At 44.3% G+C, this 26,912-nt stretch overlaps 1 protein-coding gene and 1 non-coding gene across 7 annotated transcripts in view; one reads left to right on the top strand and one right to left on the bottom strand.

Moving 5' to 3' along the window:
- EIF2AK4 (eukaryotic translation initiation factor 2 alpha kinase 4) overlaps window positions 1–26,912 on the bottom strand; it is a 117,659-nt gene that overhangs the window by 53,749 nt on the left and 36,998 nt on the right. For 4 of the 6 annotated variants that reach the window (XM_002717985.5, XM_070053975.1, XM_051822079.2 and 1 more), the window contains 7 exons: window positions 19,661–19,776; window positions 16,000–16,157; window positions 13,508–14,043; window positions 7,233–7,339; window positions 6,503–6,660; window positions 2,537–2,973; window positions 1,896–1,965 (listed from right to left, as the gene is read on the bottom strand). In XM_002717985.5, the coding sequence (XP_002718031.1) occupies window positions 1,896–1,965; window positions 2,537–2,973; window positions 6,503–6,660; window positions 7,233–7,339; window positions 13,508–14,043; window positions 16,000–16,157; window positions 19,661–19,776 (1,582 nt within the window). The remainder of the gene's footprint in view (window positions 1–1,895; window positions 1,966–2,536; window positions 2,974–6,502; window positions 6,661–7,232; window positions 7,340–13,507; window positions 14,044–15,999; window positions 16,158–19,660; window positions 19,777–26,912) is intronic. The other 2 variants (XM_070053977.1, XM_017348150.3) reach the window with 1 other exon arrangement.
- Window positions 15,210–15,340, top strand: LOC127484038 (small nucleolar RNA SNORA42/SNORA80 family). Its single transcript, XR_007910819.2, has one exon. It is a non-coding gene; the product is annotated as a small nucleolar RNA SNORA42/SNORA80 family (small nucleolar RNA).

The raw sequence follows: 26,912 nt of genomic DNA, 5'->3' as shown, positions 1-26,912 counted from the left end.
ATTTTTCTCTCTTCTTACAGGTGCATTTAAGTACTTTTATCCTCAAATATGGAAAAAGCACCAGTAGCATCTGTCCATTTCTGATTTTTTGAGGTTTTTTGAGGGATTTTCCCAACATATTTCCTTTATCAAAAGGAAAAAAAGGCCCTGTTCTGGAAATAAGTAGGCTTTACTCTCGAATCTCTTCTGTACTCTGGAGATTATTTGTAAAAGATTATTCATCTCTTAGAGGCTCCTACCCATCAATTAGAGCACCCAAGGGATGCTGCCCTCAACTGAGCAATACAACCGAGTGTTCCCATAATTAAATGCTAATTAACACCAAGACAAAACATAACTTTTGCTTTTGTAGTAGTCTGGATTATTTATGCTATCATTTTTGGTTAAACTTACAATTAATATATTTAAACTGGGAGGATAGTAAGATGATTATAATTGATAAGGCACACACCTACCCCCAAACAACAACAACAAAACACCAGCTAATAGATTCAAACCTTTTGAACCAGTTTCACTGCTTACTGTCGCTCCCCCTCTTCGTGGAGGAACGACACAGGACCCTGCGCTGTTCTTTCGTCTGCTCGGCCCTCCCCGGGTTTGCTGCTGGTTCTTCCCAGGTTGGCTACTATCCCTTCCACCTCCGTGGAAGGGCAGTTCCCCCTGGCCACATTCCCCACTTCCGCAGGGGAGCGGCACACCGCCGGCCGGCTTTCTGGGGGCTGCACAGGTGTTCCTTCAGATGTTCCCCTTAGATGTTCCCCATAGATGTTCCTGGTGCATGCCGTCTCTCTCCTCCTTTATAGTCCTCCTCCGCCAATCCCAACTCGGCTGCCCACACGCCGAGCACGCTGCTCTCCTCCAATCAGGAGCAAGTCCTACAGTTTATTAGCTGAACTGGAGGCAGCTGTGCGGAAGCTGTTTACTCCTCTCCCAGCGCCATATTGTGGGAGAGCAGATGCATAGAATAAGTCTTAATTCCAGTAACTCAGTCCAGTCCGGGCTGCTCCCCACACTTACCTAACAGAATCTATGCGTAAACTTTTCCAGATCTACTATGAATGCACCCTTATAACTGCTGGTAATTATACTTTCATTCCTGGTAATAAAGTCATCACATTCAACCCTGGATGTAGAATGTTTCTCTGCAGCAACAACCAACAGCTCTGGGGTGAGAAAGCCTCACTCTGAGCTCCACGCACCAGCAGAGGGGCTCTGCAAGGCTGTGTGGAGAGAGTGCAGAACTGAGTGGGGTGGGAGCTTGGAGCAGTGATTTTCTGATGTTTCTGACCACAATATACTTTGCTTTACACCCCGTACACACTCTTATGAGAGACAAGCTCCATCAGCTAAGCTAACCATTACTAGAAGTGTGCTGCATTTGGGTGTTTTCTGCTCCTCTCCAAAGCATTAAAAATAAAGCTGTGGCCCTCAAAGTTGATTTCATAACCCATTACAGGATCACAACACACTGTGGTACAACGCTGTTCTGGGGGTGGTCTATGAAAATAGGGAATCGAGGTTAACTGATGTGACAGCGACCACGGTAACTCCATGATTAGACTGCTGAGTTACTCAGTTACTTGCATTCCACTCTAATTTCCAACCACTTAAAAATCTAACATTCCTTAGGAAACTGTTTTCATCACACATGCAAAATGCACCCTCATTTTGCTTCTCTCTTCTACAAGTAGATAGAAAAATAAAGGCCTATTTAATTATTTAATTAAAACCACATTTTAAATGAATGATCATGTTTTAAAATGGATACCTTCTACATTTGCATATCAGATTAAGGCCTTAATATTTTACCTGAGGTTTAGAACATCAGACAGTAGTTTCCTTACACATCCATTCTACGATGAATAAAATGGTGTAATTTCTATTTATATATTTACCTGATTCTGACTCTTACTGTTCTCATCTTCATTATCAAAGATGATATCACTTTCAGAATCTGAAGCTGGTCTTAAAAAGAGAAATAGAGAAATCAGAATCATGGTTATACTTCTAAAAAAATCTACATGTGTGAATTGCTAGAAAGCAATAGAGGCTAGAGGGACTGTGCCAGGAGCCCACTGGCATAAACCTGTCCACAACAGTACACTCACAATTCTTGATTTAAATAAAACCCAGCCAGATAGTTTCCTGAAAAAAATGTAATAGCTAAGATAAAATAAAATCATGAACCTAGAAGGCCAGGCTGGGCTCTGAGACACCTACCCTTCAGTCTCCTAATCATGATTTGGCACTTTTGGGATTAACTAACTAATTCTGAAACATTCCACAGAGCTGGAAGCCCTTGTCTTATATGTACTAAGATGAGGTGTCAGGGGTCATTTCTATCGTCCTTTCTCCAGGGCTTGAATTTTGGAGACCTGAATAGTGTGGAGAAGTCCTTTGGATGCCGTTTGATTACTCTCTATGGGTGGACTTTGTGTGTGTGTTCTGCCATGGCCACCACACCAAGACTTGTACGTGAATCCCCCAGCCCAGCCTGGGTTTGGGTGGGGATGACAGCAGGGGTCGCGTCCCTTACAGGAAGGACTGAGAGAAGACACCGTCGTGTTCGTCCTCGTCGTCTTCATCGTCGCTGCTGGAGCCCGGGCCCGCAGCCGGGAAGCGGGCGCTGGCTGAGCGCTCGCCCGATGTGCTCCACTCCACCGAGCTGGTGATGGGCGGCGGGGCGTTGGCCTCCACACTGTCCGGGCCGTCAGTGTCGCCAGTGTCGCCCGCCGCCTGCGCGCGTGCGGCTCGCCCGTCCCGGGCCAGGGGCCCCGAGTCCTGGGGCGGTGTCCCGGTCCCCGCCGGCCGCTCGTGCCGCTCGATCCAGGCGTTGTAATAGCGCACGATATTCTCATGGTGCAGGCGCGACAGCAGCGTCACTTCACCCTTGATCCTGCGGAAGTGCCTGCTGGCGGGATTAATGGGGATGCGCTTCACCGCGTAGCAGCAGCCATCCAGCTTATTCTGCACCTGCCGCGTGGCCAGGAGAAAGCGCTGTCATTTATCTCGTGTCACCCCACCGCGCCCAAGGACAGTCAGAACCTCAGGCTTGGACCTGAAACTGAAGAAAGCCCCGACAGTCCCCACACTCTAGACGCTGGGGGGAAACATTTTAATCGTTCACTTTACTGCTATCACTTCCCTGCTTTTCCAACATCATACCCACAGCCTGCATTTCTAAAAAAACGCTGGTTTTTAAAATAATTATTTCCTAAAGTTAGTCTGAAGTTTCAAATGATGATTTTAATTTTTCTCTGATTTGCTTAAATACTTAAACTCACTAAAGACAAACTAAACTCGAGACATTTTAATAAAACAATACAAATGGTAACTCTTTGATCTATAAAGCTGCCTGAATTTGGGCAAATTACTTGATTTCCTTAAAATTCAATTTTCTTATTTATGAATGGCATTTATATCATTTCCATGGTCCCAGAGACTGTAAGGACTAAATCAGATAACCTGAGCAAAGCAATTGTATCAAGGCCACAGTGAGAAAGGTGCTTAGTAAATAATGACAATTGTTGGGGTGGGTGCCTGGTATGGTTAAGATGCTGCTTGGGCACTGACATGCTACAGTGCCTGGGTTAAAGTACTGGCTCCACCCCAGATTCCACCTGCCTGCTAATGCCCATCCTTGGAGGCAGCAGGTGACAGCTCAAGTAGTTGGTTTCCTGCCACCTACGTGAGAGGCCTGGATTGAGTTCTTGGCTTCTAGCTTTGGTCCCGTCCAGCCTTGGCCATTGCAGGCACTTGGAGAGTGAACCAGCTGATGAGAGACCTCTTTCTGTCTGTCTACCTCCATCTTTCAAATAACTAAATAAATTTTAAAAATTTTAAAAAAGATGGTTAATTAAAAAATAATAGCAATTACTATGAATAAAATTACTGCCTCTTGATTTTGGTTACATAACTAAGATTTACAGTTAATGATGTATGCTGAAACTAGAACACTATAATTAAGAACACAGTAAAGGAGCTGATGTTGTGGCACAGCAGGTTAAGCTGCTGCCTGTGATGCCGGCATCCCACACCGGCACTGGTTTGAGCCCTGACTGTTCCACTTCCAATCCAGCTCCCTGCTGATGGCCTGGGAAAGCAGCAGAAGGTGGCCCAAGTACTTGGGCCCCTGCCACCCATGTGGAAAACCCAGATTAAACTACTGGTTCCTGGCTTTCTTTTGGGCCAGCTCAGCCATGACTGACTGTTGAGACCATTTGGGGAGTGAACCAGCAGATGGAAGATGTCTCTCTCTCTTTCTGTTTCTCTGTAACTCTGCCTTTCAAATAATAAACAAACAAATCTTAAAAAAAAATAAAATGAGAAAAATGCAAGAAAAAGTTTCAAAGGCAAGTTGCCACGTCCTACACTGAGGCACCTTTATCCCAGGCAGTGTCGCTATGCAGCTGGGTTGACTGAAGTAACTTCCCCAAGGTTTTGTTCACTGGGACATGCCAGTACCAACGGAGGTGCTACTATGCTACAGGAAACCAACAACTCGGCCGCGGGCAGAGAAGAAACTAGTTGATTACAAAAGACACAACAGAATAGTTCCTCTTGTTTGGCTCACAGGTTTCAACTAGGCTCTTAAAAATGGTTCCACACAAGAAAAAAGTACAAGAAAACCGAGTTTCAGATCACCTTTTTGTGTGGGAAGAGTGACAAGAACATACGCTTTGGAGTAAAACAGACGTGGGTGTGAATGTGGTTTCATTTCTTAGAAGTATGTCACTTCACTGAGCCCAGTTCTCTTGTCTGGAAAAATGGGGTCTACACCTGTCTCGTAAGAACATCTGAGATGAACAACAAGGTTTGTGAGGCACCTGGAATACAGAATGTGCTCCAGAAACTGAGAGCCCTGTGTTCTCTTACTGCCGCATCAACAGAGAAGCTGATAGAGGGAAGTCTCAGCAGGTTTTTTTTTTTTTTAAAGATTTATTTGAAAGTCAGATTTACACAGAGAGAGGAAGAGAGAGACAGAGAGGTCTTCCACATGCAGGTTCACTCCCCAAATGGCCGCAACGGTGGAAGCTGGGCCGTTCTGAAGCCAGGATTTAGGAGCTTCTTCCAGGTCTCTCACGCAGGTGCAGGGGCCCAAGGACTTGGGCCATCTTCCAGTGCTTTCCTAGGCCATTGGCAGGGAGGTGGATCACAAGTGGAGCAGCTGGGACTTGAACTGATGCCCTAGGGAATGCTGGAACTGCAGATGGCAGCTTTACTGGTTATGCCACAATGCCTGCCTCCTCAGCACTGACTTTCAATTCCAAGTCTTAGAACACATCACATATGCTGTGAGTCACTGATTGGGCTGGGCTGTGGAGCTTCATCTACTGGAAAAATCCAAGGAATTCATCTATAAAAATGCCAAGTGGCAAATGAAATAATAGGTACCACCACAAATGAAATGCTGGTTCACAGAGCGAACTGGCCTACCCTAATCTGGCATTCCAGAGGTGAGGTGCAAGGGCTGTGGGGTTCTCATAGGGAGACTATAGCAAAAAAACCTGGGGGTGAACACTAAGATATGTAATACGAGCTTACTAATCATTTTAAGTACACACTTGTAAGGAAAAGAAGTTTGTTAATTTTTTGCATTTAAGAATATAAAACATAAAGAAGTTAAAAGACTTGAGAAAAATGACATTGTGAGTTAAAGGGATTGCATTTACTGCAGTCCCCGGGAAACTATGATCTTTCTGATCAGGATCTCTATCCTCCTCAAGGCTGTTCTTTCATTGCAGAAAAACCAATTTAATTCTTTTTCTGGTGTAAAAAGCTTTCCACAGTATGGATAATGCTTCCCAATAACATTTCCAGAATCCTAAGTAGACATATGCCACACTGTCAGAGGTGATGGATGACACGGACCTTTTATGGACTTAATAACAGTAATAATGTTGGTCTCTTAAATTAGGAAAAAATACTTAAAATTATATAAAAACAGCTCAATCTTCTTTCTGCCAGCGGCAGGTATTAAAAAAAGTCACCCAGATAGACTGGAATGAAGAAAGCAAGACCTAACAACAGTGCACCCTAATAACATATCAGTAATCTTCCACTCTTATTAATAAGAAAATAAAAGCCAGCCAGACCATCTGGGCCATTTCCTAGTTTGAGTTCCATCTCTGTTCTAACCTTGGAACCCTTTTCTCCATAGCAACTCCAACAGCAAGTGGGAGAAAAAGAGAACAATTTTCTTTCTGAACCAAAGTACATAAAAATGCTCCTTCTGTAGCGGTCCTGACTCCACTTGAAGTGCTGTGATAATTATGTGGTTTTCATGGTAATGCTCTACACCACGCAAGGACAGGAGAACCATGAGTTCTTAATGTGTGCAGTGGAACCTGAAATAGACCCTTCACCCCAGGAAGGAGAATTCGATCACAGTTTCAAATACCTGTATTCACTTCCCTCCCTGTTCCTCAAATAAAAGTTATGTCATTAAACCTCGGTGGAAATGGAGCAGAGAAGGCGCTGTAAAGGGGACTGGGGACCACACCTTGATGACAGCTCCGAAAGCCCCTTTGCCAAGAAGCTGCAATTCTTCAAATTCAATGAAATACCGGGAAAACTGTCTCTGGGTCTCACTGAAGAATGCCGCGCTGGGTAGCTGGTTGCTGGGAATGACAGTCTCAACGTAATCCTGGCCCCCAGAATCTGAGATATAACAAAAGGTAAGAGGCAAATAAGGCGGGAGAAATGGAGGAAGAGCTACCACATCCCACACCGACACAAGCACTGGAAGAAGCGGCCCCAACAAGTCGTGTGAAAATGCTCTTCCCTGAGTGGCCCTGCAGCACCATTCCTCTCTCTGCCCTCCATAACGCAGGCAGAAATGCAGAGTTAGCCTAGGTTTACAGGTGGAGGAACTAGAGCCGGAACCCAAACCCAGGCCTCCTGAGCTTTCCCGGTCTCTGCTGAGCTCCCTTAATCTGCTTCATCTGGAGCAGCAGGAAAATGCAGTTACCTGGCAAGAGGGTGAGAGGACAGAAAGGGGAGTGCACTTGTAGAGAGCCTACGCCAGTGGACACTTGGCAGTAGAGACTGGAAAAGTCAGGGTAGCAAAGCCATCTCACGCACACAGAGGCTGCTCATCAATGAACAGATTCAAGTGTAGTTCGGCACAGTTTAAAAAATCAGTGTGGCCCCTTTCAGCATTATGTTGGTGGGTACTTTCAAAATAATGCCATGTCAAACAGGGTATCAAAAACGAGCAGTTACAGACTCACCTTCAGGACTCTGTTCCACTAACGGCGTCTTTGGCTGAGGATTTACAAAGCTGTGTTTCAACAGCTGCTGAGGGCTCCACCTCTCCTTGTCATCTAAGCAAACGCACCTCAGTGGGAAGAAGAAGGATCTCAGCAAAGTGCAAAATAAACATGGAACTCCTTAATCCAAGGCATTCTGCTATGGGTTTCGTTTTTAAAGATACACATTAGAAAATTCATGTTTCTTAGGAACCAAAATGCACTCATAAGTAAACTTAAATGAATAAACATGCCTGCAGGATTTACAGGCTGAGCACAAGCTGGGGGCAAGTAGGGAATTAAAAAAAAAAAAAAAAAAAAAAAAAGGAACAAGGGCTAGTGTTTGGGCTAGCAGTTTAAGATACCTGCAATGCACATTCAAGCACATGGGTTCGATACCCACCTCTGGCTCATGACTCATGCTTCCCGCTAGCTCAGACCTTGGAAGCAGTGGTGATGGCTCAAGTGACTGAGTTCCTGCCACCCATGTGGGAGACGGGGACTGAGCTCCCATTTCTCGGCTTCAGCCTGGCCCTGGCTGTTGGGGACATTTGAGGACTGAAGCAGTAGATAGCAGTGCTCTCTGTGTCTCTGTCTTTCAAATATATAAATCTTTTAAAAAACAGTGTAGTCTTTGGATGCAGGAGGGCTTATCCTCATCGAGTGATTTTTTTAGAAGTCTAATAAAAGCACAAGTAGGGCCGGCGCCGCGGCTCACTAGGCTAATCCTCCGCCCTAGCGGCGCCGGCACACCGGGTTCTAGTCCCGGTCGGGGCGCCGGATTCTGTCCCGGTTGCCCCTCTTCCAGGCCAGCTCTCTGCTGTGGCCCGGGAGTGCAGTGGAGGATGGCCCAGGTGCTTGGGCCCTGCACCCCATGGGAGACCAGGAAAAGCACCTGGCTCCTGGCTCCTGCCATCGGATCAGCGCGGTGCGCCGGCCGCAGCATGCCGGCCGCGGCGGCCATTGGAGGGTGAACCAACGGCAAAAGGAAGACCTTTCTCTCTGTCTCTCTCTCTCACTGTCCACTCTGCCTGTCAAAAAAAAAATAAATAAATAAATAAATAAATAAATAAAAGCACAAGTAGGCTATGAATTTTCACTCCCATTAATAGCGTAATGACGCGCCATGCCTTTCTGAGGACCAGTCATAAATAATGCTTCCAAAGACCAGGCACATCAGAGAGCTAATACATGTCTGGGACCCAATGTGACAACCTTGCCTGTTCATCAAGGTAGAAAGTACGCTGGCCGGCGCCGCGGCTCACTTGGCTAATCCTCCGCCTGCAGCGCCGGCACCCCAGGTTCTAGTCCTGGTTGGGGCACTGGATTCTGTCCCGGTTGCACCTCTTCCAGTTTAGCTCTCTGTTGTGGCCCGGGAGTGCAGGGGGAGGATGGCCCAAGTGCTTGGGCCCTGCACCCGCATGGGAGACCAGGAGTAAGCACCTGGCTCCTGGCTTTGGATCAGCGCAGCACGCCGGCCTTAGCAGCCATTTGGGGGGTGAACCAACAGAAGGAAGACCTTTTTCTCTGTCTCTCTCACTATCTAACTCTGCTTAAAAAAAAAAAAAAAAAGAAAGTAAGCTGACTGCAATGAAGGAACACTTTTAAAAAGTTCTGCGTTTTCCCACATGCTTTCTTTTAGTCCTGACTCCTGGAAACTATGAAGTTGTGGTTTAGTGTTCTAATAAATACTGGTTTTGTTTTTTGAGGAGTAAGAACTAAGTCACACTTTTAACTAAGGGGATCTCAAATGGGGCCCTTGCTCAGTAGCACTGGTATTATCTAGGAATCTACTGGAAACACAAATGCTACTCTACTCCACATCTAGTAAATCAGCAGCTCTGGGAGTCTGCTCAAAAATCTCTGTTAACATGGCCTTTTCAGGTGATCTGAACACAAGCTAAATTCTGAGAACCACTGCTGTTTAGCTTCCATAAACATGACTCAAGTAGTGCCACTTGGTAGCACTTGACCATTATATATAATATAAACAATATATTTTTTCTTTTTTATTTATTTTTTTGACAGGCAGAGTGGACAGTGAAAGGGACAGAGAGAAAGGTCTTCCTTTTCCGTTGGTTCACCCTCCAATGGCTGCTGTGGCCGGCGCACCATGCTGATGCAAAGCCAGGAGCCAGGTTCTTCTCCTAGTCTCCCATGTGGGTGCAGGGCCCAAGGACTTGGGCCATCCTCCACTGCACTGCCGGGCCACAGCAGAGAGCTGGACTGGAAGAGGGGCAACCAGGACAGAATCCGGTGCCCCGACCGGGACTAGAACCCGGTGTGCCAGTGCTGCAGGCAGAGGATGAGCCTATTGAGCCGCGGCGCTGGCCTATATAAACAATATATTAAAAAAAATCAACAGCCATTGGGAGTCCTGGACTTAAAACTGTACATATACAGTGGTGATAGCAATGATCATAAAGGGTAACAATATTTTTTTAACACCACAGCTTTAAAAACAAGCACTCTTGGGGCCAGTGCTGTGGCATAGTGGGTAAAGCTACCATCTGCAGTGCTGGCATCCCATTTGGGCACTGGTTCAAGGCCCAGCTGCTCCACTTCTGATCCAGCTCTCTGCTATTGCCTGGGAAAGCAGTAGAAGACGGTGCAAGTCCTTGGACCCCTGCACCCACGTGGGAGACCTGGAAGAAGCTCCTGGCTTCAGATCAGCGTAGCTCTGGATGTTGCAGCCAATTAGGTAGTGAACCAGTGGATGGAAGACCTCTCTCTCTCTGCCTCTCCTTCTCTCTCTGTGTAACTCTGACTTTCGAATAAATAAATAAATCTTTAAAAAAAAAAGTACTCATAAATCTACAAGGGCAAGAGAAGATTCCAGTAAGACCCTTTGTATCAGATACTGTATTTTTCCCCTAGATTAAACTTACTTTTTATTGTATCAGTAAAATATAAATATCTTTTCCTTACAAATATTAAAACAATACAGATAAAGTCTTTGACTCAATTCCCTCAATCCTGCAATCTCTTAGTGCATATAATTACAGACCTTTTTTTCTATGCACTTACTTATACAACATACAACAATCCAATCAAAATAGTACTTTTTTTTGGATGTTGATTTGTTAAAAAAAAAACCATCATCCTATACATATTATTCTTCCATTTGCTTTTTGCATTCAACTATATGTCTCAGAGATCTTTCTAAGCAAGTACATGTTGGAACTGTTTCCCATTTTTCACTTGTACCCAAAAAAGCTGCAAAAAGCATCCCAATCAATACACACCTTGCTGAGTTTCTTTTCTTTTTAAATTTCCATTTTATTTGAAAGGCAGAGAGAGAGAGAGAGAGACCTTCTATCTGCTGGTTTCCTTTCCAAATGCCTGCAACTACCAGAGCTGGGCCAAGCCAAAGCCAGGAACTTGGAACTTAATTTGGGTCTCCCACATGAGTGGCAGGGAAACCGAGTACCTGAGCAGTCATCTGCTGCCTCTCGGGGTATGTATTAGCAAGAAGTTGGAACTGGAAGTAGAGCTTTCTTCTGTTGAGTTTCTGAACTGCACTGTTGACTCTAACCCAAGAGTAATATTAATGTGATGTAAATGATACGAAATCTGGATCAGGGAAAATTTAAAGCCCATCTACAGCGGATTATATTTTTAAGAGATTTTATATAGAACTCACTTAAAATGGTGGAATTCTCTGAACACAATAGCCCCAAGGAGCAAACGGCCGTGCTGTGCAGCAGCAGGGAACAAAAGCCCGGGGACGGCATGTGTCCATGGCACTCAGAACCAAGGCTGCTGATGAGGACTGGCAGGGACTCAGTGTGGGCCCAGGGCCGGGCACCGCTGGCAGCGCGTCACATCTGCTTACTCCCTTAGTCTCCACGAGCACCACGAGGCAGGGTGCTATCCCCCCTTTCCAGAGGAGGAAACACAGTGTAGGGTGTTTCTGCCACTCCACAAGGCTACAGGCAGGATCTCACCCAGCTGTCTGGCTCTTACCACAAAGACTGACTGGAAACAAAACCTTTCCTCAAAGGGTGTTCACCAATATCACTACAATGAAATGAAATGAAAGGTTGCTATCCTTTGATTCTCTGTAAATGATTTTTTTTCCTTTTGTTAACTGGGCAGCTCCTCTGTAACCACGTGCAGTCTATCATAGCCCTTTAGGAGAGAAGAATATACAAAATGCTCTAAGGACAATCACGTAAAAAGAATAAGACATAGTGCTGATTTCAAGTGTAAAACTGACAGTGTAAAGCTATTATAAGAAGAGAACCAGCAGGGTCAGTGCTGTGATGTACAGGGTAAGCTGTAGCCTGAAACACTGAATCCTATATGGGTGCCAGCTCCTCTCCAATCCATGCCAGGGAGAGCAACGAAAGATGGCCTAAGTGCTGGGGGCCCTGCCACCCACATGGGAGATGCGGATGAAGCTCCCAACTCCTGACTTCAGCCTGGTGCAGCCCTGGCTGTTGTGGCCATGTAGGGAGTAAAACAGTGGTTGGAAGACCTCTTTCTCTGTATCTCTACCTTTCAAGCAAACAAACCTTAAAAAAAAGAGAGAGAGAAAGAACTAGCAAAATGTATCTATAAGTCTATCATTTTGCCACTAAATGTAAAAAATATATGCTACTTAAACTTCCCAGTGCGGTTTTTAAAAAGCGCATACAGGCTGGCGCTGCGGCTCACTTGGCTAATCCTTTGCCTGCGGCGCTGGCACCCCGGGTTCTAGTCCCGGTTGGGGCTCTGGATTCTGTCCCAGTTACTCCTCTTCCAGTCCAGCTCTCTGCTGTGGCCTGGGAAGGCAGTGAAGGATGGCCCAAGTGCTTGGGCCCTACACCCGCATAGGAGACCAGGAGGAAGCACCTGGCTCCTGGCTTTGGATTGGTGCAGTGCGCCGGCCATAGCGGCCATTTGGGGGGGTGAACCAACGGAAGGAAGACCTTTCTCTCTGTCTCTCTAACTTTGCCTGTCAGAAAAATAAAAAAATTAAAAAAAAAGAAAAAAAAAGCACATACTGCTAGTGCTAACCTTTGTTAAACTGCTCTTGACCAAAGAGGAAGTCACTGGGCCATTTTGAAAACTTAGACAAGTGTTTCCATCTTTGATTCTATCCTCATATTGTCCTGTCAGACAAATTTATTGCTAAGGTGCATTTCAGTTCAAAAGTTCTATTGCATTTAAAAGATACCATAAAAGATTTCTTTAAATTTCAAGATTCTTATACATTTTAAGGAGAGCAGGAAGCAGGAAGAGTTGAAGTTGGTCCCTTTGCATGCTATTTATAGCATGTCTACTTCTATTTCAAAAAACCCAATCTCATTTAAATACAAATACTTCCACATCTGTAATGGGTAAGACAGTGAGTGACAGACAAAACGGATCAGGTTAACTGGCAATTGCGGTAGATAGGGACAGGGAAAGAAAAGTGAAGAAATGCAAACTGAATGAAGTCAATTAAACTAATAAGAAAAAGCAGGTGAGAAACAAGATATAGAGCGTCACACAGAATAGAAACAAGTTCAGGTCAATTTCTGGAGGCTGCACAGGGGAGCATCTGAAACAATCTGGACTCAAGGGATCTCATCGCCCACCTCACAGAAACTGAGAGAATGCACCTGTCCCAGGACTGCACAGAGGCACCAATGAAACAGAGACGTGGAACTGAAGGCCCTGGGCACCACGTGAGGTCTGAGGGAAAGGCTCTCAGTAAGGGCTCTCTCAAACCAGAAAAAGCTTGGCTTTGCAGTAAACATGCACTGTGATTCACAGGTACTGAAAAGCTTTTGGCCAGAGTAAGAAAGTCATTGGCATTCAATGACTTGGCTGAGTGAGACAGTCAAAGAATTGGTTAGGGAGAACAGTGGGCAGAAGCATACTCCTAAGCTGTTTTCTGAGGGGAGACTTTGTCTTTGACCCCTTGGGAACCAGCAGCAGAAGCAGATAGACAAGGTCTTCCATGTGGAATACCTGGGGCATTTCTCACTGGGGCAATCCCTGCTGGGACAGATGGCATTGGGGGTTCTTTCTAGACCACAGGCAGTCCTTCAACACTGGTTTGAAGAGCAATGATTATGCCCAAGGCCATTGAGACTGTGGGTGTTAAGGGAATGAGGCCCATAGATGAGAAGACAGAATGCAGGAGGCTGGCGATGCCCTGGGAGAGCAGAGCACTAGCCCTAGTCCTGCTCCTCACTTGTCAGCTTCCACATCACTTGGATGTTTGGCACAATGAGCGCCATCCAAAGCACAGGAGCAGAGTTCAGCAGAATCTCAGTGGTACTCACTTCTTCAGGAAATCTTGAAAGTCAGCTGGCAAGTCACCAGGGATGGTCACAGGGTACTCCCCACACTCCTGTCCTTGGCTGAGGGAGAGCAGCAGAAGGCCCAGACGCCAAACATCCCCTTTCTTCCCGGTTTTATAAGGCAGCGCATTGTCACTAAAACGAACTCGCGTTTGCTCAAACACATCCTCCTTGCAAATGTCTGCAAGGCGCTTAGAAATGCTGTAGTCCGTAATCTTGACGGCGCCCTCTGCATCCACCAAGACATTAGATGCACTCAGGACCTTGTGAACCACGGAATTGCTGTGAAGATAATCGAGACCGGACAGGAGCTGAGCTGCGTACCTCCGCAGTTGATGCACAGGGACGGGGCCTGAGCGACTCAGGTGTGTGGCGAGAGAGACACCGCTAATGTGTTCCACTAAAATGTCTACCACAATGGAGTCATCTTGCTCTTTGAGGTTCATTGCAAAGTAGCGAACTATGTTTGGATGGCTCAGTTTCACCAGTGAGTTGAATTCTGTTTCTGCCCCTTGAATCTGATCAGGAGGGGAAAAAAAAAAGATATGATACTACATCAGTCAGCTAATATTAAGTGGTATTTCACTTCAAAATCAAAATGTTTGGTAGAAAATAATATTTTCTTTTCTTTTTTAAAAAATAATACTTTCAAATGAGAGGAGAACAAATATGCCCCAACTAGAGTCCTGCTCTAAACAATAGGGTCAATGATAGAGAAAATTTAATCTCAACTTCATTAATCTCAAAATCTAGTATAGAAATACTATGGGGCCAGCGCCACGGCTCACTAGGCTAATCCTCCGCATTGCGCGGCGCCAGCACACCGGGTTCTAGTCTCGGTCGGGGCACTGGATTCTGTCCCGGTTGCCCCTCTTCCAGGCCAGCTCTCTGCTGTGGCCAGGGAGTGCAGTGGAGGATGGCCCAAGTGCTTGGGCCCTGCACCCCATGGGAGACCAGGATAAGTACCTGGCTCCTGCCTTCGGATCAGCGCGGTGTGCCGGCCGCAGCGCGCCAGCCATTAGAGGGTGAACCAACAGCAAATGAAGACCTTTCTCTCTGTCTCTCTGTCACTCTGCCTGTAAAAAAAAAAAAAAAAAAAAAAAGAAAGAAAGAAAGAAAGAAAGAAAGAAAGAAAGAAAGAAAGAAAGAAAGAAAGAAAGACAGACTATGAAATTCGTGAAGAGCTTCAACTCCATTTCCCTGGCCACCAGAAATAAGAAACATTAACTTTATAGTAATTTTTTTCTTTACATTTATTTGAGAGGCAGACAGAGCTCCCCAAGTGACTGCAATGGCTAAGGCTAGGCTGAAGCCAAAGCAGGGAGCCAGGAATGCAATCTGGGTCTCTCACATGGGTGGCAGATACCCGACTACTTGGGCCATCACTGTTGCCTGCCAGGGTCTCCATTAGCAGGAAGCTGGAGTCAGGAACTAGAGCCAGGTATCAAACTCAATCACCCTGATATGGGACAAGGGCACCTTAACCCATTTAGCTAAAATGACTTATCCATAAAATAACCTTTTTGGATAATAAAGATCACTGCCAAAAATTTAAAAAGTTAACACAAATGAAGAAAACCCACAAACTGTCTATATAGCCCCCACTAAAAGATATTTTATGATTTTGGTGTATTCCAGTTTTCCTTATTATACCTAGACACACATTTCAAAACACCCTTCTTATGCATGGGTTTGGATTTATGGCGGGCCGTTGCCCTGGGCCTCTCACGGTCACATGCCAGAGCAAATTGTGGTCCCAAATCATCTCCTGGCCTCTGTCCAAAGGTTGTTGGCACTAAGGTGGGTTGCACAGCAGGGAAAAAAAGAAAATACCACCATCATTCTTTACCTACTGTCTTTTAATCTCTTTGTTATGCAACACTGCCATATGAAATATTAAATATTCTCCCTAAAGTTGTGATTATAAATAAAATTTTCTGGGGCCAGTGCTGTGACGTAGCAGGTTAAAGCCCTGGCCTGAAGTGCTGGCATCCCATATGGGCACTGGTTCTAGTCCTGGCTGCTCCTCTTCGGATCCAGCTCTCTACTATGGACTGGGATAGCAGTAGAAAACTCACACATTGCACCCATGAGGGAGACCTGGAAGAAGCTCCTGGCTCCTGACTTCGGATTGGCACAGCTCCAGCTGTTGCAACCATCTGGGGAGTGATGGCTTCTTCCATCAGTGGATGGAAGACCTCTCTCTGTGTCTCTACCTCTCTCTAACTCTTTCAAATGAATGAAAAAATTAATTAAAATTTTCCAGTTCCTCCAAATTCTGTTTTGAAGCAGTATTTCAAAAGAACAGGGAAAGCATGACAACTGTGAGGAGCACAGCTATGGAACAGTGTTTAGGCCCAGCTGAAGAGTTCGGACCATCTTTACAAACCAATCGAATGCACAGCTACTTTGCTTTGCTACCTCCTAAGCTCAAGGCAAGGCCTTCTGCTCAGCCAGCCATCTTGGATGCCCACCTGCTTTTTGCACTTATCAATCTTCTCTCTTTCTTGACTGGTAAGAAACGGACCCATTTTTTTCTGCCACTGAAGGACCCACTCATATAGCAAGACAAAGCTGCCGGTGGCTGTTTCCAGAGCATTGTACACTAATTTTCCAAGCTGCTCATCACTGCCTGCACAGTAAACAGAAAATGAAATTAAAATCTCACTGGCATGTTTTCTGTGGGGTGGGGGAGGAAAGAGGAGGAAGGTGCATTCATTCATTGAACAATGGATGGCTTGTGCTAACTATGCAAAATATAATTTCACGGAATACATGCTCTTTGCAATCGATTTTTAATACTTAGCAATATACCTTGGATCCTAAAATATTAATTCCTATAATGGGACAAGAAACAGCAGTGAGATCTTTGAGTAAATCAGGAAACCAAAGTTTTCTCCTTCTAGCCATTGTTCTAAATGCGACTCTCATACCCGATTCTTCTTTGCTGACTGTATCTATTGGTGTACCCTCTCACATAGCTAAATACCAACTAAGATTACAGAATCTGGAATGCTCCATTAAGATTATTCTGCCCATGTAGATCAGTGTGCTTGGTAAAAATGGGCTTTCATGATTTGGAAATTTGAATAGATCAGTGACTTTCTAAATATAATACTGCAATATGCTCAGTAAATATAAACTAGTAAGTGTTCTGCAGGGAAAGAGCCAGAAATGATAGTTTAAGTTTGAAGGTAGAATGAGACATTTTATTTACTGATAGGTACGTGGCTTCCACTTGTACTTGGAAGCACTAGCTTTTTGTAACACCAAAATTTTCTCACAAAAACTATATTTTTAGGGCAGGATTTGGCTGAATGGTTAAGATGCTGGCTGGGATGCCACATTCCATAACAGAATGCTTGGGTTCAAGCCCTGGCTCCACCCCCATTCCAGCTTCCTGCTGGTACATGTCTTGGGAGGCTGCAGGTGATAGTTCAAGTAATTATATTCCTGCTGCCCACATGGGAGACCTGTACTGAATTCCCGGCCCTGAGCTTTGGCTTGGCTCAGTCCCAGCCATTGAGAGCATCTGGGGAGTGAACCAGTAGTATATAGGAGCTCTCTCTGTCTCGGGAAACAAGAAATCTTTATTTTTATTAGAGGCTAAATTATAAAAATATTGGAAAAGGAGAAAAATATCACAATTTTGCTTTATTTTTCTTTTCATTTCCTCTATCCTATCCCTTTCTTCTTAATTTACCAAATCGTAGCACATCCAACAACTGTGACATTACTGACATCTTTGGACCAGATAATCTTCTGTTGTAGGGGGTGTGGCAGCATCCTGGCCTCTATCCACTAGATGCCAATGGCACCCACACCCCCAGTCTTGACCTTCAAAAATGCTTGCCTGGGTTCAAGTAGTTGAGTCCCCACAATTTACTGAGGAAACCTGAATTAAATTCACAGCTCCTGGCTTCGTCCTGGCCCTACCTCGATTTTTATAGGCATTTGGGGAGTAGAACAGTGGATGGGAGATCTTTGTCAGCCTGCCTCTCTCTCCCTCTGTTTCTCTGCCTTTCAAATAAATTAGAAAACAAAACATTTTAAAAGATGTTTGCAAACATTACCAAATGTCCCCCAGGCTACAAAAGTGTTTCTAGTTGAGAACCACTAATATAAAGCATTCTGCCTTTTTCCATGCTGTTACATTGTCTTCATAATGAAAAAATAATTTGAAAGAAACACTGATAAATATTTTCCATGTAAAAAGTACAGTAACTTTTATATGTAAGATAAAATGGCCTTAGCAAAAATATTTTGGAGAAATATGGCTGAACTAGCTCAACAAGACTTTTTTGTCTGAGTAGTTTTTACATCATAAAAATGCTGATAATTTAAAGATGTTGACTAAACTTCTACTACACTTGTCCTAATAACTCCTGACAGTTATTTCCTAAGAGGAAAAACCCTGATGTTTGAAAATTTGTCAAGTAAAGGAAGCAACTTGAGAAATGCAGAATCTAAGCAGTCCATTGCAGACAGAAAACATTAAATGTTTATGGGATGGAGTGTGATGTTATTTACATAAAGTCTAATTAAATTTTGTTACCCTCTTGCAATATTTATTTCCCTAATGGGAACAGGTATGCATTCCATAATTGCTAGTAATTTTAAAATTATAATTTATTCCCATCTTCTTCTTATCGGTTTTTCATGATAAGAATAATAAAAGAAAACACTGCAGTGAGACTAAAGGGAAATATATTACCAAAACAACTCTCACTGAAACTGTTACATACTAACAATGACAATTTGTACAGTCTCTGTATTGCTTTGTCCATATCTATAAGTGAATTCTCTATTCTCTGTAGTTCTAACAACTTTAAGCTAAAAATTAATTAGTTGGTTTTTAAAATAAAATATTCTCATTCAAAATTAAAAATTAGTTGATCTTTTATTAAGAAACTAGAAAATTAGGGCATGTTTTCAAAACCAGATCCATTGTGAGAAAACAAAATAAATAATTTACTTGGTGATTTTATAAGAAATTCTCCATTTGCAAATGTGTCTCCTAATGAAGGTACTAACCAAGGTGAATCTGCTTAATGAGTACCAGTGAGAATAAGAGACCACGTTGATTTGCCTTCTTGATTTCCCCAGGTTATTAAAAGTAGCAAGTTTTATGCTGTCAGTTCATGAATTTGAAATGCCTCTGAGTCGAGGGCAGTCTCAGGCCCACAGGCACCCATCTCTACCAAGGTCTCGACCCTGCCCAAATGGTTACTTTGTCTGAGTCTGGCATCTCCATGTATGTGCAGAATCATTTCAGTTGGCCAAAGCTAAATGTCTGGATCATAAGCTATTCAGATATTTGGTTTCTTTTCCCACCACCTGATAACTACCCCTTGGAGACTTTCTCCCTTACCTGTATCTCCTTTAAGAGCAAGGGGAAAAGATGCCAAAAGAAAGCAAACTCAATGCAGATAATTTGGTTTCCTGTTAGCTCTGGTGAGAACATTCATGGGATTGAAAAATAAAATCAAATGCCAAATTCACTATACATAAGCATATCGTGGCTACATCCTTAGAGCTGAGAAGACACGAGGCACATTTGGGATGAAGGAAGCGCCTACTGCAAACTTGATTTTAGTATTAGCAATCCAAATCCTGGACTGCTGAACCAGCTCCACTCCAAACAGACCAAACTGCTAGAAAAGACACATGTCTAGAAAATACAGTAGTTTGCTTGGCCAGGTATAAGACATAAAGCAGGAAAATGCTAAGCAGATGGCTGTCAACTCAAGAAATTGAGGTTTGATCATTAAAGATTACAGACATTAGAACTCATTTTATTACATGTATTTTATCAGCATTAGATATTCATGACATAAAAATTTACTGATTGATAATATTTCAACCATTTTCTGTTTTAAAAAGCTAGGGTAATTATGGTGACAAATTTAAAACTGTCTTTATGCTGACAGTATTTCATAAGCACAGGACTTTATTGTCATCTGCATTAGGCAGGAATCTTTGACTTCTCATTCCAGTCTTGAAGCATGGGAGCTGGAACGACCACCGGGCTGACAGACTCCCTGGACTGCTCTGGTCTAGACAACCCGGGGTCTGTTCTCCCATCTCCTTCACGACCAACTTCTGACATTACAGTAACTTAGCTGGCTTACTCACCAACACATTTCCCTTTGTGCACCATGAGCTGATCAGGACCACCCAGGCAGAAATACAGGATTTCACAAGAGCCAGGCGAATCTTCACCACTACATACAGAGTACTGACGTTCTCGCCTTGAAAATAAATTTGGATAATGAATTTTTTTAAAAACTTGAGAATTCACACAGGAAATTCTTGCCCCTGCACTGACTCTTGCTTATTAGCTGACTCAGCCTAACATCTGCATCTAGTGGGAATGGGGAAGCTGCTTGTTTCTGCACTTTCCACTGGCATCTCCTCCACATGACCCCTACAAACTCCTAACTGTAGGTCTGTGCTGCCTAATACAGCCACAAGTCACTTGTGGCTATCTATGTTACACGTCAAAAATTCAGTCCTAATAGAGTAGCCACACTTAAGTACTCAACAGCCACGCATGACTACGTTGTTGCTACTATACTGGACAGGACAGATACAGAACATTTCCTCTGTGAAAGAAAGTTCAACTGGTCAGCAGTGATTTTGAGCAGCCCCACATCAACCACACGACTCTTCATTCCATAAAAATGTACATCTGGAGACACTGCAAAACAGGCGGGATCAGAACCCCAATGTATTCCTGTATTCCAACTGGGCCCCCAACCATCGAATGCTTATTCATTCTCTTATTTGTCTTTGACAGATACTCCCTGTCATTCGCTTCTACTTCTGCAAAATACTCAAAATTCAAGATTTCCTCATTTTTTTCTCCTCTATTTCTTTTTCTGGGTGGGGAACAATAGGCAAGAAGGTATATTATAATGCAAAAATAATTTCTATGTTGGGGAGGAGGGTTGCAGGTAACAGAGAGAGCTATTTTTTTTTTTTAAGAATGTATTTATTTGAAAGGCAGAATTACAGAGAGGCAGAGAGAGAGAGAGAGTCTTCCATCCCCTGGTTCATTCCCAAATTGGCCCCAACTGCCAGAGCTGTGCCAATCAGAAGCCAGGAGCCAGGAGCTTCCTCCGGGTCTCCCACATGGGTGCAGAGGCTCAAGGACTTGGGCCATCTTCTACTGCTTTCCCGGGCCATAGCAGAGAGCTGGATCAGAAGTATAGCAGCCGGGACTCGAACAGGTGCCCATATAGGATGCCAACACTACAAGTGGCAGCTTCACCTGTTACGCCACAGCACCAGCCCCGAGAGAGAGCTCTTGATGATCAGGATCAGGGGTACTCGTAAGAAATGCTTTGAGGGACCCGTGCTATAGCATAGCAGGTTAAGCCTCTGCTAGCAATGCTGGCAACCCATATGGGCACTGCTTCATGTCCTGGCTGATCCATTTCTTCTTCTTTATTTTATTTTATTTATTTGATAGGTAGAGTTACAGACAGAGAAAAAGGTCTTCCATCTGCTGGTTCACTCCCCAAATGGTCGGCTAATCCGAAGCTAGGAGCCTTGAGTTTTTTCCGGGTCTCCCACATGGGTGTAGGGGCCCAAGTACTATCTTCTGCTTTCCCAGGCCATAGTGGAGAGCTGGATTGGAAGTGGAGCAGCCGGGGCTCAAACTGGTGTCCATATGGGATATTGGTGTTGCAGGTGGAGGCTTAGCCTACTATGCCACAATGCCAGCCTCTTTCCTCCACTTCTGATCCAGCTCCCTGCTAATGCACTGGAAAAGCAGTGGAAGATGGTAAGTGCTTGGGTTTCTGCACCCACAAGGGAGACTTGGAAGAAGCTCTAGGCTTCTGGCTTCAGTCTGGCCCAGCCCCAGCGGTTGCAGCCATTTGGGGAGTGAATCAGCAGATGGAAGACCTCTCTCTGTCTCTCCTCCTCTCTCTGTAACTCTGCCTTTCAAGTAAATAAAAAATAAATCTAGAAAGAAAGAAAGAGAGAGAGAGAGAGAGAGAGAGAGGGAGGGAGGGAGGGAGGGAGGGAGAGAGGGAGGGAGAAAGAGAGAAAGAGAGAAAGAGAGAAAGAGAGAGAGAGAGAGAGAGAGAGAGAGAGAGAGAGAGAGAAAGAAAGAAAGAAAGAAAGAAAGAAAGAAAGAAAGAAAGAAAGAAAGAAAGAAGGAAGGAAAGAAATGCCTTCATAAAGCATGCAAGGAGATTTCTAAGTCTCTGGAGAAATCATGCTCTAAACATAATCTTGACCTTGACTTTCACTGAAAACATGAAGCAATGAAGATTGAAGTCCACACTTCATATTCTTCCACCTAGAAAGGAACTTGGCATTGGCAGCACTCTTTCTTTATTGGAGTGGTCCTAAGGAAGGATGAGTGCCTCATCCTCAGTTCTTGTCCCTACAGTTTTTTCTGGGATCTTGGCCCATCAGTTGGTCCCTCTCTCCTGTACATTAATCTGCCTCTCTGGAGTGGCTCCTTCTCAGCCTATAAATCTCTTCTATCCTGCACTACTCACCTGATCTTGTTCTTTATGTTCCAACTTCTATACTCACTGTCCATGTCTTGCACCTTCTGTTTACTCCTCATATCATCACGATGTCAATAAAATTCCCTCCTCCCTCCCATTCACTCCCCACCTGACTTTTCCCCCTTGCTTCTCTGACTTCGGTTGGTGGCAGAGTCATCAACATTGTCCTGCTGCTCAGGAACCTCAGTCTCCCTGGTCCTGGATCTCCTGCATCTAACTGATCTGCAAGGGCCATTCTTTCTCTCCACGTCCTCTGCCCTGGTCAGGTCATCTGCAGCTTTCTCCTGTACACGTGCAATACTCCATTGTAAATCATCTGTCTACTCCCAGTACTACACAACATTCCCCTTCCCCAACTCCCTTCAACCTTGATGTCAAGATTAAGTATGATGATAGGGTCTCTTATACCACACATAGTCCACATGTCCTAACTACTAGAGAATAATGAATACAGCATAGCTCTGCTTAAACATATGCTTTTGAAGTAATCTGTGCCACCATGTGCCACCAGGAGCACATTGAGATTTATGGAGAAAAGGTCAGAAGCAAAGGTTCACGATGATATGCTAGACTTAGTGTCAGTTCTGTTCTGTCTTCTCCAACAACAGTCTTAGCAGTCATTTTAGGTTTTTTTGTTTGTTTGTTTTTGTTTTTAAACAGGCAGAGTTAGACAGTGAGAGAGAGAGACAGAGAGAAAGGTCTTCCTTTTCCGTTGGTTCACCCCCCAAATGGCTGCTACGGCTGGCGCTGCGCCAATCTGAAGCCAGGAGCCAGGCGCTTCCTCCTGGTCTCCCATGCAAGTGCAGGGCCCAAGCATTTGGGCTATCCTCTACTGCCCTCCTGGGCCACAGCAGAGAGCTGGACTGGAAGAGGAGCAACTTGGACAGAGTCGGCACCCCAACCGGGACTAGAACCCGGTATGCTGGCACTGCAGGCGGAGGATTAGCCTAGCGAGCCGCGGCACTGGCCAGCAGTCATTTTAGTTTAAGCCATCTCAATGTTTTTCAGTCTATAGTGTGTAAATGCTTGGTTTTAAGGTGGTTTACAATATTTTTAAAAATATTTATTTATCTACTTGAAAGAGTTATAGAGAGAGAGAAGGAGAAGCAGAGAGAGAGAGAGAGAGAGGTCTTCCATCCACTGGTTCACTTCCCAGATGACTGCAATGGCAGGAGCTGTGCCGATCCGAAGCCAGGAGCAAGGAGCTTCCTCTGGGTCTTCCCATGCAGGTGCAGGAGCCCAAGGACTTGGGCCATCTTCTATTGCTTTCCCAAGCCATAGCAGAGAGCTGTATGGGAAGTGGAGCAGCCAGGATTCGAGTCGGCGCCTATATGGGATGCTAACACTGCAGGTGGTGGATTTATCCACTACGCCACAGTGCCAGCCCTGGTTTACTATATATATATATACATATATATATATATATATTATTTTTGACAGGCAGAGTGGACAGTGAGAGAGAGACAGAGAGAAAGGTCTTCCTTTTCCGCTGGTTCACCCTCCAATGGCCACCACGGCTGGTGTGCTGCGGCCAGCACACCGTGCCGATCCGATGGCAGGAGCCAGGTACTTCTCCTGGTCTCCCATGGGGTGCAGGGCCCAAGCACTTGGGCCATCCTCCACTGCACTCCCTGGCCACAGCAGAGAGCTGGCCTGGAAGAGGGGCAACCGGGACAGAATCCGGCGCCCCGACCGGGACTAGAACCTGGTGTGCCGGCGCCGCAAGGCGGAGGATTAGCCTACTGAGCCGCGGCACCAGCCGGTTTACAATATTTTTAAAAGATTTATTTATTTATTTGCAAGTCAGAGTGACAGAGAATGGGAGAGACACAGAGAGAGAGATCTTCCATCCACTGGTTTGCTCCCCAAATAGCTGCGACAATCAGGTCTGGGCCAGGCCAAAGTCAGGAGCCAGAAACTTCATCCTGGTCTCCCCCATGGGTGGCAGGGGCCCAACTACATGGACCATCATCCACTGCCTTCCCAGATGCATTAACAGGTAGCTATCTCAGAAGCAGAGCAGCTAGAACCAGAACCAGTACTCCAATATGGGATGCTGTGTGGTGAAATGAGAAGGCCATGCCAACCATTGATATCAAAGATTGCTTCTTTTCCATTCCCATTGTGGAGGAGGATAAGGCCTACTTTGCCTTTACAGTATGGGAACCCAATTTCCAGTTCCCTGCAAAAAGATTTCAGTGGACAGTACTCCCACAAGGCATGAAAAATAGCCCTGCCATTTGCCAAAGATATGTTTCTCATGCAACCAGCACACTTAAAGATCAGTGCTTGGTCATACATTATGTGGATGATATCTTACTTGTTCACAAGAATGTGACAACTCTGAAGGCCTAAGTGAGACAGTAAGAAATTTACAATTCCTGGGTTTGTCTATTGCAACAGAAAAGGTACAACATTTTCCTCCATTTCAATTCCAGGGTTATCAAATCTCCTCTCATATATCTCCAATGGGTCCAAACCTAAAAGTCAAGTATAAATACTCACTTAATTAACTTCAGCAACTATGTGACCAAATCAATTGGCTGAAGCCCTTCCTCCCCCTAACACTTGCAGAGCTTAGATCGCTATTCGATTTATTGACGAAGCGGAACAGCCCTTCTTTAAAACTCACATTGACACCAGCAGCCGAATCCACTATAGAAAAGATCAACACCCAGTTGTCAAATTTAAAAACCTTTAGATATGACCCTCAGGTGCCTCTATTTTCCATAATCGTATCTACCCTCAAGGCCTTCTTAGGAGTTATTTGGCAACAATATGGACTACTTTTTTGGGCGCACATAGCCTGGAGTGAGTGTCGTAAAATAGTTAACAAAGTAGATGCCATCCTTATGATGGGACTTAAATTAAGATATTATGCCAATAAAACATTTAACACACAGGCAGACATAGCGGTCCTACTCCTATCACAATTAGAACTGTCGACATTTATGCAGAATAGCATGCTCTTTCAAAGTTTAATGATAAATTTCCCAGGACATTGACTGTTAATGAACAACTTAATACATTATCCCTCTTAGTATTTTTTTTGTCTGTTCTACTTAATACTACTAGTTTAATTCTGTAATTAACACACAGTTATTCTTAAGTGTTGAAATTTAACTGAAATGTGATCCCTGTTAAATATAAGAGTGGGAATAAGAGAGGGAAGAGATGTACAATTTGGGACATGCTCAAGTTGACTTGCCCCAAATGGTAGAGTTAGAAACACACCAGGGGATTCCAATTCAATCCCATCAAGGTGGCATGTACCAATGCCATCTCACTAGTCCAAGTGATCAATTTCTGTTCACAATTGATCATAATGAAAAGACTAAGAGTCAAAGGGATCACATAAACAAGTCTAGTGCCTGCTAATACTAACTGATAGAATAAACAAAGGGGAGAGCGATCCAACATGGGAAGCGAGATACACAGCAGACCCATAGAATGGCAGATGTCCTAAACAGCACTCTGGCCTCAGAATCAGCCCTAAAGGTATTCGGATCCAGCTGAAAAGCCCATGAGAGTATTTCAGGCATGGAAAGCCAAGACACTCTGGCAAAAAACAAAAAACAAAAAACAAACAAACAAAAAAAAAACCAACCAAACACCTAAATGAAAGATCTCTGTGAGTGAGATCCCAGTGGAAAGAACAGGTCTTCAAAGAAGGAGGTACCTTTCTCTGAAGGGAGGAGAGAACTTCCACTTTGACTATGACCTTGTCCAAATAAGATAAGAGTCGGAGAACTCAAAAGGCTTCCATAGCCTTGGAAACTCATGACTGGAGCATAGGGAGATTACTGATGCCATAGACAGGAGTGTCAATTTGTAAAGTCAACAACAGGAATCACTGTGCACTTACTCCTCATGTGGGATCTCTGTCCTTAATGTGCTGTACATTGAGATTTAATGCTATAACGAGTACTCAAACAGTATTTTTCACTTTGTGTTTCTATGTGGGTGCAAACTGTTGAAATCTTTACTTAATGTATACTAAACTGATCTTCTGTATATATAGAAAATTGAAAATGAATCTTGATATGAACGGAAGGGGAGAGAGAGCAGGAAAGGGGAGGGTTGCGGGTGGGAGGGAAGTCATCGGTGGGGGGGGGGGAGCCAATGTAGTCCATAAGCTGTACTTTGGAAATATATATTCATTAAATAAAAGTTAAAAAAAAAGAAAATAAAATTTCCCAGGACAGGTTGGCAATCACCTGCCAAGAGACAGACTACTCCAGACATCACAAACCTTAGAAATAGACTATTCAAAACATGCTTTCCCTTCTCATCAACCTATATCCATGGCACCGTGTGTGTTTACAGACGCCAACAAGTCACTGTTTGGAATAGTGATCAAATCCTCCACAGAAAAAGATAAGATCCATGTAGAACCCCATAGGGGAATCAGTACAGTTGGGAGAAATAAGGGCAATAGTCAAGGTTCTACTCCTTAGCCAGGATGGGCTGGTAAATATATTTTTGGACAGCAAATACTCAGTACAGGTAGCAAAGATGATACCTTTTGCAGTCTTTAACCTGACCAATAAGCCAATTGACCAGATGTTCACAACACTTTAGGAGCTAACTGAGAATAGAAAACACCCATGGTATATCTCACACGTAAGATCACATACTGGGTTATCTGGCTTTATTTTCCAAGGCAACAAAAAGGTTGATTGTCTTATCTCCTGCAACATAGCTTCCATAGGACACCTAGAACAAGCCCATATTCTACACCAAAAATTTCATATGTCAGCAAGCAACATAAAATTGCTTTTCCTAGAGCTAACAATGAGCCAATGCAAACACCTAGTATGCTCTTGCAAGAATTGTGCCCCCCTTGCCCTGTTAGGCCC

Source organism: Oryctolagus cuniculus, chromosome 12 (assembly GCF_964237555.1).
Source record: "Oryctolagus cuniculus chromosome 12, mOryCun1.1, whole genome shotgun sequence".
In the NCBI taxonomy this organism is placed as follows: Eukaryota; Metazoa; Chordata; class Mammalia; order Lagomorpha; family Leporidae; genus Oryctolagus; species Oryctolagus cuniculus.
This window is presented reverse-complemented; position numbering and strand designations above follow the sequence as displayed.